Here is an 18,554-nt window from a genome sequence, read left to right on the forward strand (position 1 = left end):
TTTCTGTGAAGTCTGAAAGGGAAGTATACTTCTAGTAGGCATTTAGTAGCAAATTAAAGAAAAGAGAGTTCTACAGAAAAATTCACTTTAAAATAACAACCTCACTCTATCAAAAAAAAAAAAGGCTTTCCAGGCTTGTTCCCTCCCCTTCACTACAATAAATATCCTCCTCTACAAGTTCCTTCCTTGCCGAGAATTTTGATTTACTCAAACTAACATGGGAACTTAATTTTATTTCCACATTTTTTGCAACCTGCAACATCTTGACCTCAAGGCACCTTTTTTCATCTAAGCTGATGTTACATATTTGTCACATAAAACCAATAAACTATAATCTTGAATATATATTGTGTTTCCTTAGGATCTTCAATGACAAATTACAATGCAAACTCTCGGTTTGTGTTCCTACAGAGTGTGAGCTAATGTTTAATCCAGGATTAATGTATCAGCCAGCAACTGAACTCTGATCATTTGGCATATATTAAACTCCAGCAACTTCAAACTTCAATGTACACATGTCACAAAAATTAGGCATCTGAATCAATTTTATTTCTACAGTGAAATACAGAAGGACTAAAAGAAAAAGCCAAACAAATCAAACAGATGATGTCAATACAATTTTTGAAATCTAAAGGAAAGAAGAAAAACAAGGAAGACTTTCAAAGTACTTATAACTTCTTTATTTTTAAGAAGTTGTTTAGCAAAAATAATTAAATATGATAAATAAGATTTAAAAAAACATAAAAGACAATTTAGACTCCTACAATAAAATTAGTGCTAATACAAAGCATGTGTAAATTCCTTCAAGTGTTGAAAACTTGAAACAAAAGTGCTTCTTTTTTTCAGAATAATTCCAGTAAATACAAATACTGAATAACTCAAAAGGTATGTTTCTTAATTACAGAAAGATATACTTAAGCATGTTAACTCAAGTTTCCATAGGAAAATAATTGAATACAATTGCACCATGAGTTCCTCACTCTTTTACGTTTTTCACTAGACAATTTAATCAAGTTTGGAAGGGTACAGAGTTTCCAAATTTAATGTTTACCTGGACTTTACTTGGAAATCATTAGCTGAACAGTAGAGAAAGAAAAAAACCTGAAAACCTTATGGAAGAAAACACAAGGAAAACTGGTGTGATGTTACGTTCAAAGAGCCAAAATGCTGGTGCTTGGTGCTGGTGCCTCTCACCAGGCAGAGCCAATTCTGTCGCAAGCTCTTCCAAGAAGACAAAGGATATACAAAGGAAGGTCATAAATAACTAAAGCCTACAGTTGTGAAGTAAACTAGATGTCTCTATTAAGGTCACTGATATATATCCTTATATTCTCTGCAACTTTAGGGAAAACATTATTGTACTTCCATTAGTAAATGTGAAACTATGAAAGACTATGTTTTGACATTATCTTCAAGATTTTTTTTTTCTGTTTTTAAAATTTACACCCAGTTACAGAATTCAGATGACTCAGTAAACTCTGGAAAGGTATCTCCAACAAATCTGTTGGGTTTAAGTTTACCAGCTTAATGACTAGCACAGAACACAGAGAGGAATCACAGTGCACTGGAGTCAATTCAGTCTCACAAATTCTGCACTAGTGCAGAAGTGCATTTAAACATTAAAAAGGCAGATAGGATCCAAAACTGTAGTGATGCACAATAACTGCCAAAAGAGACAGAATTTCACAACTCTTACCTTGGACTTTATACAGCCGCATGGTATGTGTCACATGGTGAAAAAAACAAACAACTTCTGAAAAAATCTTTCCATGAGCAACTCTTATGGTAGGTGGATCTGTAAAAATATAAGGCTACAAAAAGAAGACAGGAAGTCAGAGTAAGTATTTGGAAGTTTTGAATAAAAGTAGTGTCAATAAATAAAATTGTTTAATAAATACTAAAATAGTGTTTTATTTTTTAAACAATTCTAGATCTAAAAAACTGGAGATTAAAAAATTACTCCTAATCTGAAAATCAGCGAATTCTCTTCAGAGTCTCACGTTTTCTTTAGCTAAAATTAGGTTAAGTCTCATTACATACCTCACAAGTATTTTATAAGGATGAATGGATACAAAGTCTACAGACATGCATGTGAATGCATTGATATTGCATCTGGATTGAGCTTTTTTGCTAGCAAAATTATAACTGCTAAGCAGTAATTAAATACTTTAGTTTCATAATTTGTGGCAGGTAGTTTAACTACCTCTGTCAGTGGTACACATTGCACAAGGAATGCCTCAACTCTGCCTTGTGGATCAATTTGCATATCCTTTTGAAAGCAGAAGAGAAAGCTTTTTCTTCATCAGAGGCAGCTACAGTTGGCAGTGGAGCTCCCTGGAATGCAGGGTAGGGCTGGGAATCATTACAAAATGTCAACAAGGACAGTGGCTTAGTACTCATGGGTCCCACAGGGTAGGAAAAATTTTGCATATCCACAATCAAACTGAAGAGATGAAGAATATTATTTTTCCATGTAGTCACAATATTTAGAGTCTTGACTGAGCAAATAATGACTTTTTTTAATAAAAAAATCAGTTGATCCCAAATTAAACTGTGCACCAGTAGGAAATAAATGGATGGCTGCAAAGGTAAAAATGAATTAAATATTGAGTCTATGAGCCAAAAAAGAAAGCACATCACATGCAACTCCTTCAATAGGGAAACAGCTGTAAATAAAGACTTCACTCAAAAAACCCACCCCAAATGTTTGAAAAATATGTTATTCAGAGGCATCTTGGCAGATAGCTCTCAGAGGGTTGCTGTCTTCCTTCTGTATATAGCAAGGCCATATGGAACAGAAGGCCATATGGACAAAGCATGGTCTTTCTTGAAGCAACGAAACCAAAGATGAAAACTATCTTGAGGAAGAGCAGAGCTCAAGCTTTGCATACAGAAAAAACATACTAGAGAAGAACAAGTGCAGGCAAATATCATTCAATATTCTTTGAGCATATAACTGCATGTATATTTACAGGGAAGATTTCAAGAAGTATTGTATAAAAGAAAAAACTCAAAGACACTTTCAAGGGCTAAAAGCCTGCCTTTTCTATTCACATACTTATTCTTAGAGCTTCAGGCAGAATACTGTTTAATAAAAGCTTTGCAAGAGCTCCAAGAGGCAACTCTGCAGTTATCAACTACAGGAATACTTCATACAGGAGTTTGGAAGAGAAATCATGGTTACTTACACTTTGATAAGATGATTTGATTTATGGAGAAAGGGGTTTTTTTCCTACAGAAAATCTTATCAGTTAATCAATAAAAAACGCAACAAGAGTGTTCAGGACTTCTTGATAGTCTACATGAAAAAATGATGGAATACTTCCATAGGGTCTCATCTTGTCAAAAGACAGACAAAAGTTATCTATTATGCAAAATCCATTTTCTAGGTGAGAAATACAGCAATGATATGGTATTCAGGAGATACATAAACCAGATGAACTAATATGCTGAGAAAAAAGAAATTTGAAGACCAGATCCTAGGTTAGCACCTCTTATTTCCATGGAAAACTGACAAGATCTGTAACTGTAGACTGAATTCTCTCCTTCTTGCAGAAGGGATTGATATTTTCTTTTCTATCACACATAGGCAGAGAAGAAAAACTCCTTTAGTCTGTGACTGTGTGGCTTCCAGAAATTAAAAATCCCACAAAGGAACTGGATTACTGACCAAAAGGTGGAATAATCAAACCTTTCCAAATCCTCCCTGCAGGGTACAGCAACATGAAGATATTCAAGTTAGCAAAGACAGACTGAAACTGCACCTAAAGGAACTTTCAGAAAATGAACTGAGAAACCTGAGGTCATCAGTACAAGCAAATTACTTGTGACCTAGGAGAATGTCGCTTACACAGATGGCAGACTGTCAAATATATTCTGGTATCAAAGTAACACCAATCTTATGGTCTTCCTTAGATACCTCACTGGCCTCTCACTGGAGCTAGTCAGCAAAATGAAGAGATGCTGGATGAGGGACACAGAAATTTAAAAGGCTGTGCACTTATTAGAAAAAAATTATCTGAAGTAATTTCAAAACAAGCAACAAACAAACCAACAAAAACCACAACAACAAAAAACAAACAAAAAAGACAACAACAAAAAAAACCAAACAAAAAAACCCAAACCAACAAAAAGCCAAACAAAATCCAAACACTTGGAGGAATTCTTTTACATTGAGTTTTTTAGTAGAAAACATGAGGGTGATGCTGAAAACAGCTATCAAAATACACAGAAAGCTGAAATGAGACAGGTGTATCAGCTCTCAGATTCTGGGATATTGCCACAAACATTAAATTCCCACACCTGAGCCTCCAGGCTACACAAGTAGTCAAATCAGCTCCTCTTCCGAAGATCAAGGCAACCACACAGACTGTTCTGAACTATACAGAAAGATGAGCTGATGGAAAAGGAATTGTCATTTTGCAGATACTGCCTGAAACTAATAAATTTTTAAAAAGTAATAATTTGTAATTTTGCTAGCCCATGCATTTAGTTGGCAAGCCTCCAATTCACAGTGCTAGGAAAGGCACAAATGAGGAAAGTGGCCTACAAAGGCAGATGCTATCATGTAGTTTTGGGGATCAGACAAGTTCTCAAGGATGACTGATGTTCCCTGATTGTTGGGCATGCAGGAAAAATGCAGTAAAAATATGGTAGTGATAGAACAGGGAAGCCTTCTAATTCATATTTAGTTCTTAGAAAAGCACAAATCCTAGAAAGTGATTTGTTGATAGTTGCCAGGAGACATAACAGGAGTTCAGAACCTACAAAGAGGTAATTGCCCAAGTTTACCTCACCAAAAACATTTCAATAAACAAGGCTTTTAGGCAGGAAGACATCTTTATGCATTGAATGTGTGACTATGCTAGTATCATAGTGAAGATCCTTGGTGAGAAGCACAGGTCTGTGAAATGATCCTGGTCCTGGATCTGAAACACAAAGGTACTTTGGATGTGAAAGTCTAAGGCAAAGCAGAAAGAATAAACAATGATAGAGCTATTTGCAAAACTGATTTGACAAAGTCCTGCTCTCAATTCAGTGCTAAGTCTGCTTTGAAAACAAGCGTGGACAAAAGGACCTTCCAGCATGAAGGAATCTGTGATTGCTCACAACTTGAATTAGGAATAAAAATATTTTGGTCTCCTATCCAGTGATTAGTCTCAAGACTCAACTTTCTAAAAAGTATAAATAAATAGCTGCTGTAATATCTGTTCCCCTCAGCTCCACTGGAATGAATTCCATGTACAAGATCCAGCAGCATGCTGAGGCAGCTTTTGTTGAGCCTGGAAATCAGTATTTTTCAAAAACATGACAACAGAACTATGGGTCAAAGGATTCAGAAATCATTTTTCTGTACTGACATTCAAGAGAAATAAGACAACCTTCCTTTGGAAAGAAAGTGGGTAGGATGGCTGGGGAGAAGCTAGCTAGAAATTTTAAGGTAGAATACTTGGACCAAATTAATACCTCATGGATCCCTAGGATATGTTAAAATACTTAACATCAAAACAGGTGCCAAAGGGTGGAAATAACTAGAAATAAACCTCCACCAAAAGATTTACTGGTTTGTATAGAAGATCGCATGGCATATTGCAGCCTGAGGGCACAAAGCATGGGCAAGAAGCCTCTCCCCTTGTAGTCAAAGTAAAGCACTCCAACCCTCTTAGTGTGGCCAGGAAACTTCTCGTAGTGCAGTACACTGTTGGTCTGGATGCCAAAAAAAATATGCCCAGGGGAAAGTTTTCCACCACAGCTGAAATGCTCTTGATAGGTCTGAGATTTTAAAAAAACCTCAAGACAAAGCCTACAGGAAAAGTTGTTTCTCAATAGCAGATTGCTCATTCTTTGGCAGGGTTTGAGATTAGATGGGGCTGATATAATGTATTTTAGCTCTAGCACTAGAGACCCTGTAGGGGGAAAAAAGTTCTGTTTTCTTATATATTCTGTTACTACATAAGTACCTATGAGAACAGTACATACACAGAATAATAGACCCAGCTGCCTGAGGGGGAATCAAAATTTCCTAGTCTGAGTGTACCGAAAAACCACCACTTTGATACTGAAAAAAATTACTTGCAAAGCAAAAAAATCAACAGCTCACATTGATCCCACAAACACTTAATGTGCGATGCTGTGGATAAAACTGCTTTGCTCTATTCCCTCTATTGCTCCATTGATACCAAGCAGGGCTAGTAAGAAGTCATCACATATTGACTTGTCTTGAACACACAGAAGAAAATACAGACATTTAATTATTTCAAAGTTTGAATACTGTGGGGGTTTTTCTCCACAGATCTAAAAAAATATGAGTTGGTCATCCTCCACAAAATCACAAGAGATGAAAACATGTTTTCTCTTCATGAACAGGGCACTTTTGCTTATATTTCTTGTGTGGCCCAAGAAAATCCTTTCCTTCCAAACTCTGGTACCAGTGTCAATCAGTTACACAGTACTGCCATTTAAAAACATTAAGATGCCCCCCTTTTTGCCTGGTGCCTTGCTTTTTGTTTTGATTTTGCAGAAAATACGAAGGCATGCTGGGAGGACTGTCTTGACTTTGCATTGTTGTAGTTTAGTACTATGGTTAGACAGATGATTAAACCAGATGAAGAAAAATAATTTCTGAGTATTGCAGAACTGAAAATAAAGTAACCAAAAGACTTATCAGATGATAAACTAACCAGTTAACAAGGGCAAAGGAAACATATAACTGTACTCATACCAAAGGAAAATAATCCAACATAAAAAGCAATTATTCTTTGCAAATTTTGCTATAGTACATAGGATAAGGGAGATAAGAAACAAAAAAACAACAAAACCCCTAGCCAAAAATCAAGGAAACTACCTGCCATCCAATTCACACAAGGACTTAGAAAGTTAGTTAATCCACATCACACTAAGAACCCTGAACAGACGGCATTTCTTTTAAGACAGAAAATGTTAGTTCAAACTTGTTTCAAAACTACTACAGAATTACATTGTTATTCCCAGTGGGACAACTTAATTAGTGTTATTAAAATGCAAGCCAAATGAGCCTTATGGTGAAGCATAATATTAATGAAGCAGAATTTTCAGAAGTATCACAATTTCATTTTTATTGTATAAAATGTTACAAAAGCTGAACGCCACCCTTTAATGTTAACTTAATATAGAGAAATGTGACAGACATTTTCTGTTTAAACCATACTATTTTGCCACCTCAGTATGTCCAGATTATTTTCATAAAGCAAATAAATGTGTAGTTAAAATTATGTAGCTGCTAGGTTTAGTGATTATTTTTATAAGCAAAAGATGAATTAGAATATAAAATGAAATTAGTTGAAGTGTGATCATGCAGTTAATGAAAGGTAAAAATTAAAAACTGTAAGTAATATTGTTCAGGTACTCACAGATAAAACCACAATAAAATGAGGAAATATGAAATGACATAAAAAATGAGGAAAAAGGGACCTGTTGAATCTACCTGAAGTAAACAATTATGGGACTAATTATATTAAATTATTTAAAACTGTCAACCCACAGACCTCAAAATATGTGCTTCTAGGAGTGACTGTTAAAAGAAAAGGAAACTGCTCTGTCCCTTCCATACTGATTTACACACAAAAAAGGGGTGGGGGAGGAAAAGAAAAAAGGAAAAGGAAAGAATGAAAAAGAAAGCTAACCACACCTCCCTCTCCCCAAAAAAGTAGAATTACTCTTGCATATTTCCTAATGGTAAGTGTAGAACTCCTAGTTTGCCTGATGCATGCAACTTAGGTTTTCACAAGAGAAACTCAGAAGAAATATGCTGCCAACTAGCTAGCTTCATAAATGTTCATTATTTTATCTCCTGCTTTCTGAAATATCACCATTCCAGTTCCAAAAGGGGTATAGTAGATTCTGTATGGTAATTAAGTCACTGTAAGAATGCTTTAATTTCCCAATTTCCAATTCGAAAACTAATAGGAGTATGCTGTTGCTCTCCAATAATTACTCAGCTAAAACTACAGATAACCCCAGAGAACTAAATCAGAACAGTTCCTTGCTACTCTTTATATTCACCAATTGGGACTCAGTATCTTAATTACCACATTAAACTAAATATACTAATATCAGCTTAAAAAGTGCCTCTGAACCAGAAGCAACTCATTCACAATAAAAAAAAATCAGAAAAGTTTTTTTTATTGTGAATAGAAATGAATCAGTATGTTCTACGCATTTTCACCCCAGCAAGTCAAAATGAACTGATTTTATTGATAATGATTGGTCACATCTCACTGAATCCAGAAATCACAGGATCTGTTGCAAGGATGGCATCTGAAGTTTTCTTGGGAATCATACATTTTCTCTAGATTTTCACACTTTGAAATTTTTATTGTGCTTTTAATGTGATGTAGGGTTATGAAGTATGACTTCTGCCAATTATTTCAATAGCTAGTGTCATTTTGTCTAGCTACACAACTTTTATTTCCATTTTGAGGCCAACTAGCTCTTCCAGTGTCTATCTGCCAAACACTTCAAGGTACTACAAGATCAGAATCTCTTTGCAAGCAGAAGGTTTACCTTGGCATCTCCATCTGGTAAGAAGAGATAAGCTCCACTTTTATCTCGGTTACTGGTAGTTCCATACCAAGTGAACTCCACCTTCATTTGATGATTTTTACCATTTTCTTTGGTATTTATTTTCTAAAAGGACAGGGATTCATATTAAGTTTCCATAAAGAAGCACAGAAGTTCTCAAAAAAGTAAAACATAGTGCTGGGAAATAAAATGTAACATACCTCCAGTAACCCAGACATTCCAGAAAACCACAGCTTCATGTATGCATTTTCTAAGATTATATTATCCACAGAATTCTGCATCTCTTTTATCTTGAAAACTCTGTCAGGCTTCTCCTGTCTGCTATTCCTTACATATATGTTATAGTCAGCTAAAACTGCTTCTGACCTCTCATCCTCCAAAAGCTGGTAAACTCCAATCCCAAGAGGTGGTAGATGTGCCACAAAAGAGATCTGTTGGGAGAAAGTAAGAAACCATTACTACAAATAGCAAAATATCAAACTTCTATACTGAATATATGCTCAGAGTAACTCCTTTTGCTCGAATAATTTTAGGATGGCTGAGTTTTCCTATAGTCCATAAATAAATATGAAGAATTAAAACCCAAAAATATCTACATCATTAAGTTTCTTAGCATAAAGATTACCATTATATTAAAGATTACCATTATATTAATGCAGTAATGATTTTGATTCTTGTTAAGAATGTTAGCTGTGATATGCAGTTCTAAGTATATTTGCTTTTCATTGAAGATGGATGTCTAATGCATCAGGTGCACAGATTTTGCTTATAACTTAAGCTTGAAATATAAGTTTAAAAATGCACGAATTTAAATAAATATAAGGTGTTTAATTTTTAGCCTCTTTTTTTTTTAGGAGCTATAATCTGCACAGAAGAGTAGTATACTAGGTTCATCTCTGTCCTAGGTTGCAATATAGATGTAGTTAAGTATTCTATTACCACCAGCTGTGGGCCGTTAGCTGCTATCACCTGCTAATGACCCACTCCGGATGACAGACAATGGGCCATCCATTAGCTGTTACCAGCTGCTAATGACCCACCCCGCATGACAGGCAATAGGCCATCAGGGACCCACCGTGTGACTCATGGACTTATCTCATTCCATTGTGGGATGCTCTGCCCAGGAGGGAGGAGCCAGGTGTTCCCACCTGGATATAACCTGGCCCTGGAACTGCCTGAGCTAGCCCTGTCTACTGGGTTCCCAGAGGACCAGAGCTACCACTGGATCTTCAGCTGGAGACTAGACCTTCACAGGATCACCGCTTCAACTGGACTACTTCAGTTGGACTGCTACTACCACCCTAACAGGGTGTTAGGTTGTATCTGACTTTGTCAGTGCTTTTCTTTGTATTATTTCACTTATTTTTAATTTCAATCTTGACTTGTGATCTCCCACTGGTTTGTTTTCAAACCAAGACATATTTTGGCGCCCAACGTGAGGCTCGACCTGGGGAAACTCAGAAATCCTATCACCACGATGCTCAGCTTATCTATATGGGTGCTTTATCTCGCTCTCTATATCTTTCCTCAAATGGGAAACTATCTGCCCGTCGTATTGCTCTTGTTACGATCAGGGCATGGCATGAAAATTGCTCTATTGGTTTATTATGCCTATTGCATAGTAACCTGTGAGGCGATGAACACCATTCGTTATATATACTCGACTTTGTCTGCCTGGCCTAACCTGAGCTGCTCCGTCTGGGACCTCCTCAGCAATCGCACCCACCCTCTGGGGCTAGGAGGAGAGAGCGGTTTCTTCCAGCATTTCAGGTCAGCCGTTTTTGAGGATATTGAGTTCTCTCTGGATGCTAGGGATGGCATAATCTTTTTGTTAGTTCTGTTTTCCTTTCCCGACCAGCACCGTTTACCTCATGCTGAAGAACAGAACAATACTTTGTCTTCTTGAAGAAGAGAAACAAACCGAATCAAAACAGCCAAAGCCAGTAGCGGTTGCCCCCGTCCAGAAAAAGAAATCCAAGAGCAAGTCAGTCCGCACAGCGACTGATGAGGATGCGGCAGGACCATCTCACCAAGCAGAAGAGACAGAGCCAGAGATCATCACTCGCTCTCTGTCCCTGGGGGAGCTGCGTGACCTACGGAGGAAATTCACCCGGCAGGCGAATGAGTCCATCTTGACCTGGCTGCTCCGTATCTGGGACGCCGCAGCTAATGACACTATTCTAGATGGAAGTGAGGCCAGACAACTGAGATCCCTGTCTCAGGATGTGGTCATTGACCAGGGGATTGGGAAAACCCAGGAAACTCTCAGCCTCTGGCGGCGATTGCTGCTGAGTGTACGGGACAGATACCTGTGCAAAGAAGACCTCCAGATGCACCAAAGGAAATGGAACACAATAGAACAAGGTATCCGATGCCTGAGGGAATTGGCCGTGCTAGAGATCATTTTCTCAGACAACGAGAGATTCCCCAAGAGCCCAGATAATGTCCGGTGCACTTCACAAATGTGGCTAAGATTTGCGCGGCTCGGACCAGAGATATACTCTCGTTACCTGGCAACACTGCAGTGGAGGGAAGGCGAAGACCAGGTGGGCGTGTTAACAAACAAACTGAGAATTTACGAGGACACTGTCACCGCCCCACTACGCACTCAGGTCTCATCAGTGGAAACAAACCTGGCCGAGCAAGTCCGGAGCTTGATTGAAGAGAGCCACCAGAAACTAAAGAAAGAGTTCAAAGAAAGATTTTTCCATGCCACACCAAAACCAACCCGAGTCTCTGCCATCAGGAGCAGACGTCCCCCAGCCAGGGAAAGAAGACAAACCCCGCAACGTGACCTCTAGTTTTTCCTTCAAGAGCATGGGGAAGACATGAGAAAGTGGGATAGGAAACCCACCTCCTCCTTAGCAGCCCGGGTACGTGAATTGAAAAAGAAAACATCCACTTCAGGAGGCTCATCTAGGTACAACACTGCCCCAGTCTCTTGTAGACAGAACTCCAGACAGAATAAAAGCGATAATATGACTGATCCTCTTGAAGGGACCTCAAGAACACATTTACAAGAGAAGAACATCGTGCACCAAAAACAAGATTAGAAGAGCCCTGCCTCTAGCCAAGTAGAGGAAAGGGATAATCGAATCTATTGGACTGTGTGGATCCGATGGCCTGGCACGTCTGACCCACAAAGATACACGGCTTTAGTTGACACCGGCGCTCAGTGCACCCTGATGCCATCCAGATATGTGGAGACCGAATCCATTTCCATTTCTGGAGTGACAAGAGGATCCCAGCAGCTGACTGTACTGAAAGCTGAAGTGAGTTTAACTGAGAACGAGTAGCAGAAACACCCCATTGTGACTAGTCCAGACGCCCCATGCATCCTCGGCATAGATTATCTCAAGAGTAGATATTTCAAAGACCCAAAGGGACATCGCTGGGCTTTTGGGATAGCAGCCGTAGAGACGGAAGACATAAGACAACTGAATACCCTGCCCGGTCTCTCAGATAACCCGTCTGCTGTAGGACTACTGAGAATTGAAGAACAGCAGGTACCAATTGCTACAGCAACAGTGCACCGCCGGCAATACCGCACTGACAAAGACTCTGTGGCCCCCATCCATAAGATGATTCGAGAACTGGAGAGCCAAGGGGTGGTCAGCAAGGCTCACTCACCCTTTAACAGCCCCATATGGCCAGTGCGTAAGTCCAGTGAAGAATAGAGACTAACAGTGGATTACCGTGGCCTGAATGAAGTCACACCACCACTGAGTGCTGCTGTACCGGACATGTTGAAACTTCAGTATGAGCTAGAATCCAAAGCAGCAAAGTAGTATGCGACCATTGATATTGCCAATGCCTTTTTCTCCATTCCTCTGGCAGCAGAGTGCAGGCCTCAGTTTGCTTTCACCTAAAGAAGTGTGCAGTACACGTGAAACCGACTACCCCAGGGGTGGAAGCACAGTCCCACCATCTGCCATAGACTAATCCAGGCTGCACTGGAAAAGGGTGAGGCTCCAGAACATCTGCAGTATATTGATGACATCATTGTGTGGGGGGACACAGCAACGGAAGTATTTGGGAAAAGAGAGAAAATCATCAGAATTCTCCTAGATGCTGGTTTTGCCATCAAGAAGAGTAAAGTCAAGAGACCTGCCCGAGAGATCCAGTTCCTGAGAGTAAAGTAGCAAGACGGACGGCGTCAAATTCCTTCTGAAGTCATCAATAAGATCATCGCGATGTCTCCACCAACCAACAAAAAAGAGACGCAAGCTTTCCTAAGCGCCATAGGCTTTTAGAGAATGCACATCCCTGAGTACAGCCAGATTGTAAGTCCTCTCTACCTCATAACCCGCAAGAAAAATGATTTCCACTGGGGCCCTGAACAGCAGCAAGCCTTCACCCAGATCAAACAAGAGATCGCTCATGCAGTAGCCCTTAGACCAGTCAGGACAAGACCAGAAGTAAAGAATATGCTTTACTCTGCAGCCGGGAGCCATGGTCTGTCCTGGAGCCTTTGGCAGAAGGTGCCTAGCGAGACCCGAGATCAACCACTAGGATTCTAAAGTCGAAGTTACAGAGGGTCTGAAGTCAACTACACTCCCACCGAGAAAGAAATCTTGGCAGCTTACGAAAGAGTCCAAGCCGCCTCAGAGGTGATCGGCACAGAAACACAACTTCTCCTCGCACCCCGATTGCCAGTGCTGGGGTGGATGTTCAAGGGAAGGGTTCCCTCTACTCACCATGCCACTGATGCCACGTGAAGCAAATGGATTGCCCTCATCACACAGCGCGCCCGTATTGGAAACCCAAATCGCCCTGAGATTCTGAAAATCATAACAAACTGGCCTGAAGGTGAGACTTTTAAATTATCTTCAGAAAAAACAGAGGAGCAAGTAGCACGTGCCGAGGAAGCACCCCCGTATAACGAGCTGCCGGAGAATGAAAGACGCTATGCCCTCTTCACCGATGGGTCCTGCCGAATTGTAAGCGCAGATCGAAAATAGAAAGCTGCAGTATGGAGCCCCACACGACAAGCTGTACAAGCTACCGAGAAACAAAGTGGATCGAGCCAGGTCGCAGAGCTTAAAGCCATCCAACTGGCTTTAGATATTGCTGAACGAGAAAAATAGCCAAGGCTCTATCTCTACACTGACTCCTGGATGGTAGCCAATGCGCTATGGAGATGGTTAGACCGCTGGAGAAAAGCTAACTGGCAGCGCAGAAGAAAACCCATCTGGGCCGCTGAGATTTGACAGGACATCGCCGCCCGGGCAGAAAAGCTGACTGTGAAAGTTCGACACGTGGATGCACATGTACCTAAGAGTCGGGCTAATAAAGAGCATCGTAACAACGAGCAGGTAGACCGAGCTGCCAAGGTAGAAGTGTCACAGGTAAATCTAGACTGGCAGCACAAAAGAGAATTATTTCTAGCTCGTTGAGCCCATGATGCCTCTGGTCATCAAGGGAGAAATGCGACATACAGGTGGGCTCGTGACCGAAAGGTAGACTTGACCATGGACAACATCTCACAAGTCATCCACAGCTGTGAGACTTGCGCTGCAATCAAACAGGCCAAGCGGGTGAAGCCTCTGTAGTATGGTGAACGATAGTCAAAGTACAGGTATGGGGAAGTATAGCAAGTTGACTACATCACACTTCCCCAAACCCGCCAAAGAAAGCGCTACGTGTTAACCATAGTAAAAGCAACCACGAGATAGTTAGAGACCTACCCTGTGCCTCATGCTACTGCCCGGAACACCATCTTGAGTCTAGAAAAGCAAGTCCTGTAGAGACATGATACCCCTGAGAAAATCGAGTCTGACAATGAAACCCATTTCAAGAATGGCCTCATAAGCACCTGGGCTAGAGAACACGGAATTGAATAGATATACCACATCCCCTATCATGCACCAGCTGCTGAGAAAGTTAAACGGTGCAACAGAATACTTAAAACAACTTTGAAAGCACTTAGCGGGAGAACCTTCAAAAATTAAAAACTGAACTTAGCAAAGACCACCTAGATAGTTAACACAAGGAGTTCTATCAATCGAGCCGGTCCTGCCAAGTCCGAACCTTTGCACACAGTAGATGGAGATAAAGTCCCTGTGGTACACGTAAGAAGTTTTTTAGGAAAGACTGTTTAGATTAGTCCCACCTCAGGCAAAGGCAAACCCATCCGTAAAGTGGTTTTTGCCCAAAAACCTGGTTATACTTGGTAGGTGATGCAGGCAGATGAGAAAACCTGTTGTGTACCTCAAGGAGACCTTATCTTGAGTGAGAACTGTGTAGATGGTAATAGAATAAGGGGTAGATAATGTCCTAAGTTGCAATATTGATATAGTTAAGTATTCTATTACCACCAGCTGTAGGCCATTAGCTGCTATCACCCACTCCGGATGACAAGCAATAGGCCATCCTTAGCTATTATCACTTGCTAATGACCCACCCCGCATAACAGGCAATGAGCCATCAGAAACCCACCGTGTGACTCATGGACTTATCTCATCCCATTGTGAGATGCTCTGCTGAGGAGAGAAGAGCCAGGTGTTCCCACCTGGATATAACCTAGCCTTGAAACTGCCTGAGCTAGCCCTGTCTACTGGGTTCCCAGAGGACCAGAGCTACCACTGGATCTTCAGCTAGAGACTAGACCTTCACAAGATCACCGCTTCAACTGGACTACTTCAGTTGAACTGCTACTACCACCCTAACAGGGTGTTAGGTTGTATCTGACTTTGTCAGTGCTTTTCCTTGTATTATTTCACTTATTTTTAATTTCAATCTTGACTTGTGATCTCCCACTGGTTTGTTTTCAAACCAAGACAATCTCCAAAGCAATTGTCTAGAATTTAAGGTCCAGATAAATGATTTTATTTCCTCTTCTTCACGTGATAACAGTACTAATTATTATGCTGGTTTTGGCTGGGATAGACTTAAAATTTCTTCATAGTGGCACATATGGTGCTTGCTTTCAGCATTAACCACAGCTGTGGCTGAGCAGGGCTTATGCAGCATCAGAGTCCTTTCTGTTGCTCCACCAGGGAAGAGGCTGGGGGTGCACAAGAAGTTGGGAGGGGACAGAGCTGGGACAGCTGACCCCCAGCTAACCAAAGGGATATTCCGGACCATATGGCATCCTGCTCAGCAATAAAAACCGGTGGGAAGAAAAAGGAAGAGGGGATGTTTGGAGTGATGAGGTTTGTCTTCTCAAATCGCTGTTCTGTGTGATGGAGCCCTGCTCTGCTGGGGATGACTGAGCATGTGCCCAACCTTGGGACACAGTGAATTAATTCCTTATTTTGCTTTGCTTGTGTGCACAGTTTCAGGTTTACCCATGAGCTTTCCCACCATTACCCATCCAACTCTTTTCTCGACCCCACTGAGTCAGTGAACAAGTCAGTGACTGTGCAGGGCTGTGCTGCTTAACAGGGTTTACCTACAAGAATTACCCCTTTGGAACACGCCTGGAGAGACAGTTATTGAATTACCTTCACAGAAATACTATCCTGAATGACATTTCTACACCAAAAGGAATCAAAACGTAAGCCTGAAAGCAGTACAGTAATATTACAGTAATAGACTATTGCTGAATCATTAAAAAATTAACAAAATACATTTCTGATGTGTGATGTGATCATTGAGGACAATCTGCTACAATGATATATGACTCAAAAACTCTCAGAAGTTTTGCTTCAAACAGAAAACAAGAGGTGGGCTCAAAGATATCTGTCCAGCTTGAGTATTTGGAAGGGAAGAGAAAATCTGAATGCAAATGCTTAAGTCATTTGACTTACAAGAGCTTCCACCTGGAGTGCTTGAGTACACAGACTGACTATGTGACTGTGAGTACAAATTATCCCTTGAAGGAAGAAACATCTTGAGAAAGTAAGGGGAAAAGACACACACACACAGTATTTTCCATTTTTGCAGATGAAACTGATCATTTAAACATACTAAATGATATCACAAAAGTTTACCAGGCTATCAGTTTAAGAATTATTGCTAAACAGACAAATGATGATTTTTTAGTTTGTTTGGGCTTTTTTTTTACTTAAAATGACTGAATTGATAGTATTGTCTACAGAATAAAAAAATACCAATATATGAGGTATGCTTTCCCTCTTCTTCAACTATGAAGGTACAGTATCTGTCAAAACCCATATTTTTATGCTTTTATTTGAAGTAGGGTACCTGATAAGCATCATGTGATACTGTAGTTGCTCCATCCCAAACAGCACTAATCTGGACAGTAACAGGTTTTCCCAAAGGAGACAATAATTTAACTCTGGGTGAATTCACATTGACTGAAACCGCTGAAAATCGCTCTTGTTCCGTAGGATTATATATCAAAAGGTATCTGAAAAAAACATATTTATTTAATTATCTTTCAGCAAACAAGCTTCCTCCTTAAGGTTTAATGCTACTGCACATAAATTTTACACACAGAGGATTAAAACAACATTAGAACAACAGGTACATACCACAACAAATAAATATATGAACATAACCAGGAAACAATGGATATTTAACACCAATTCTTTGCAGATCTTCTTTTCTTAATGTTATCATTTCTCCAAGAAATTTTGAAAATTCATTACAAACATACATCTATTTCCCATCTTAACTGCTAAAGAATTGCTAGCAACAGTTGCAAGCACAATCAAGATACTTAAGGGCACTTTAAAGGTATATTTCAGACTGAACTATTAAATTCTCATCCACAATTGCTTTTTTTTAAACATAGCTTAGGAAAAAATGAATGAACAAAACTGGTTATACATATATATGATATAGATTCACTAAAAGAACTAGGTTCTCTCTCCTATAAAGGAAAGCACAAAATTATTTAGATTACAATTTACCAACATTAACTGTGGCAACTGTTTGCACATCTCCCTAATAGATATATACAGAATAACTATTTTTTATGTAGTCTTAGGCCCTTTCTTTCATTTGAACACAGATTATGTTATTAACCAAAAGAATCAGACCTGAGCTGAACAGACTGATTTTATTAGCCTGTATTTTTTTTTTTTTATTACAGGTTCATGTATTGTAAGGTATAGAAAAACAAAATCGTACCAGAATATTTGTGGCTCATTCATGTGTAGAACTATCATTGTACTTTCATCGGCAAGCTCAAAGAATGCAGTATTTACAACTGCTCCCTGAAGTTTTCCTCTGTTTGTGTTATCCTTTAAAAGAAGTCGTTTACAACAAAAATTGCTCTTGCCAAAATTTCTGGTATCTTAACTATATACAACAGAACCAATATTCTATCTTCAACCTCCTTAACCCTCCTCACTGTAAAGCAATTTACTTCTTCATAGGACCTGATCTTTCATCAGTTTTCATGAGATCCATTTCTTACTTATCAAATCACTCCTTCAACATTTCTTCTGAGTAGATTCTCCTCTTTCTCTGGTCTGTGTTTTCTATGAAGAAAACATGCATTCCTCAGGGTTTTGTCCATGGTTTTATTTCTTTTGCTTTCTCATCTTAAACCTCAAATTCAATTACCCCCTTCACAGGTCAAACCACTTGCCCTAGAATTGTCTCTGTCCACCCAAACTACAAACCTTATTCAGAATCCTAACCAGGCCTCCATTTCCCCTTTATCTTTTCACTGGCTTTCTTTTTTTGCCTGCGCGGCAGAAAAAACCTTGTCTGGAAATTTCTCAGCACTTCACTGCTACCCCTATTACTTCACAATCAGTAGGAAATGAAAGGTCAAATCCAATTTCTCATTAGTTGAATAAACAAAATCAGAGGTTTTATTAGCTTTTTACATCAAGAAGCTTTGGATTATTTGCCATATATAAAATGTGCTTCCCATAAAAATTATTTTGCTTTTAACTGCTTAAATTCCTGTGCTGAAGCATTGTTTAAATCATGACTTCTGTGCATACCAATGATTTTCAATATATTTGTGATTACAACCAAAGATGCTTTGGGATGCTGTCTTTCACCCTGTTTCATGCTGAAGACTCCTAGATTACTAGACAATATAATAGTTAACCATATTCTGGGTCAGCTTG

At 39.5% G+C, this 18,554-nt stretch overlaps 1 protein-coding gene across 1 annotated transcript in view; it reads right to left on the reverse strand.

Moving 5' to 3' along the window:
* The window catches only part of MAN2A1 (mannosidase alpha class 2A member 1), a 124,774-nt gene that overhangs the window by 25,970 nt on the left and 80,250 nt on the right, over window positions 1–18,554 (reverse strand). The window contains exons 13-16 of the mRNA XM_085043266.1: window positions 16,708–16,873; window positions 8,760–8,990; window positions 8,542–8,664; window positions 1,697–1,811 (exon numbers count right to left, since the gene is read on the reverse strand). Of these exons, the coding sequence (XP_084899392.1) occupies window positions 1,697–1,811; window positions 8,542–8,664; window positions 8,760–8,990; window positions 16,708–16,873 (635 nt within the window). The remainder of the gene's footprint in view (window positions 1–1,696; window positions 1,812–8,541; window positions 8,665–8,759; window positions 8,991–16,707; window positions 16,874–18,554) is intronic.

Source organism: Lichenostomus cassidix, chromosome Z (genome assembly GCF_008360975.1).
Source record: "Lichenostomus cassidix isolate B80296 chromosome Z, HeHo_3.0, whole genome shotgun sequence".
NCBI classification, from domain to species: domain Eukaryota; kingdom Metazoa; phylum Chordata; class Aves; order Passeriformes; family Meliphagidae; genus Lichenostomus; species Lichenostomus cassidix.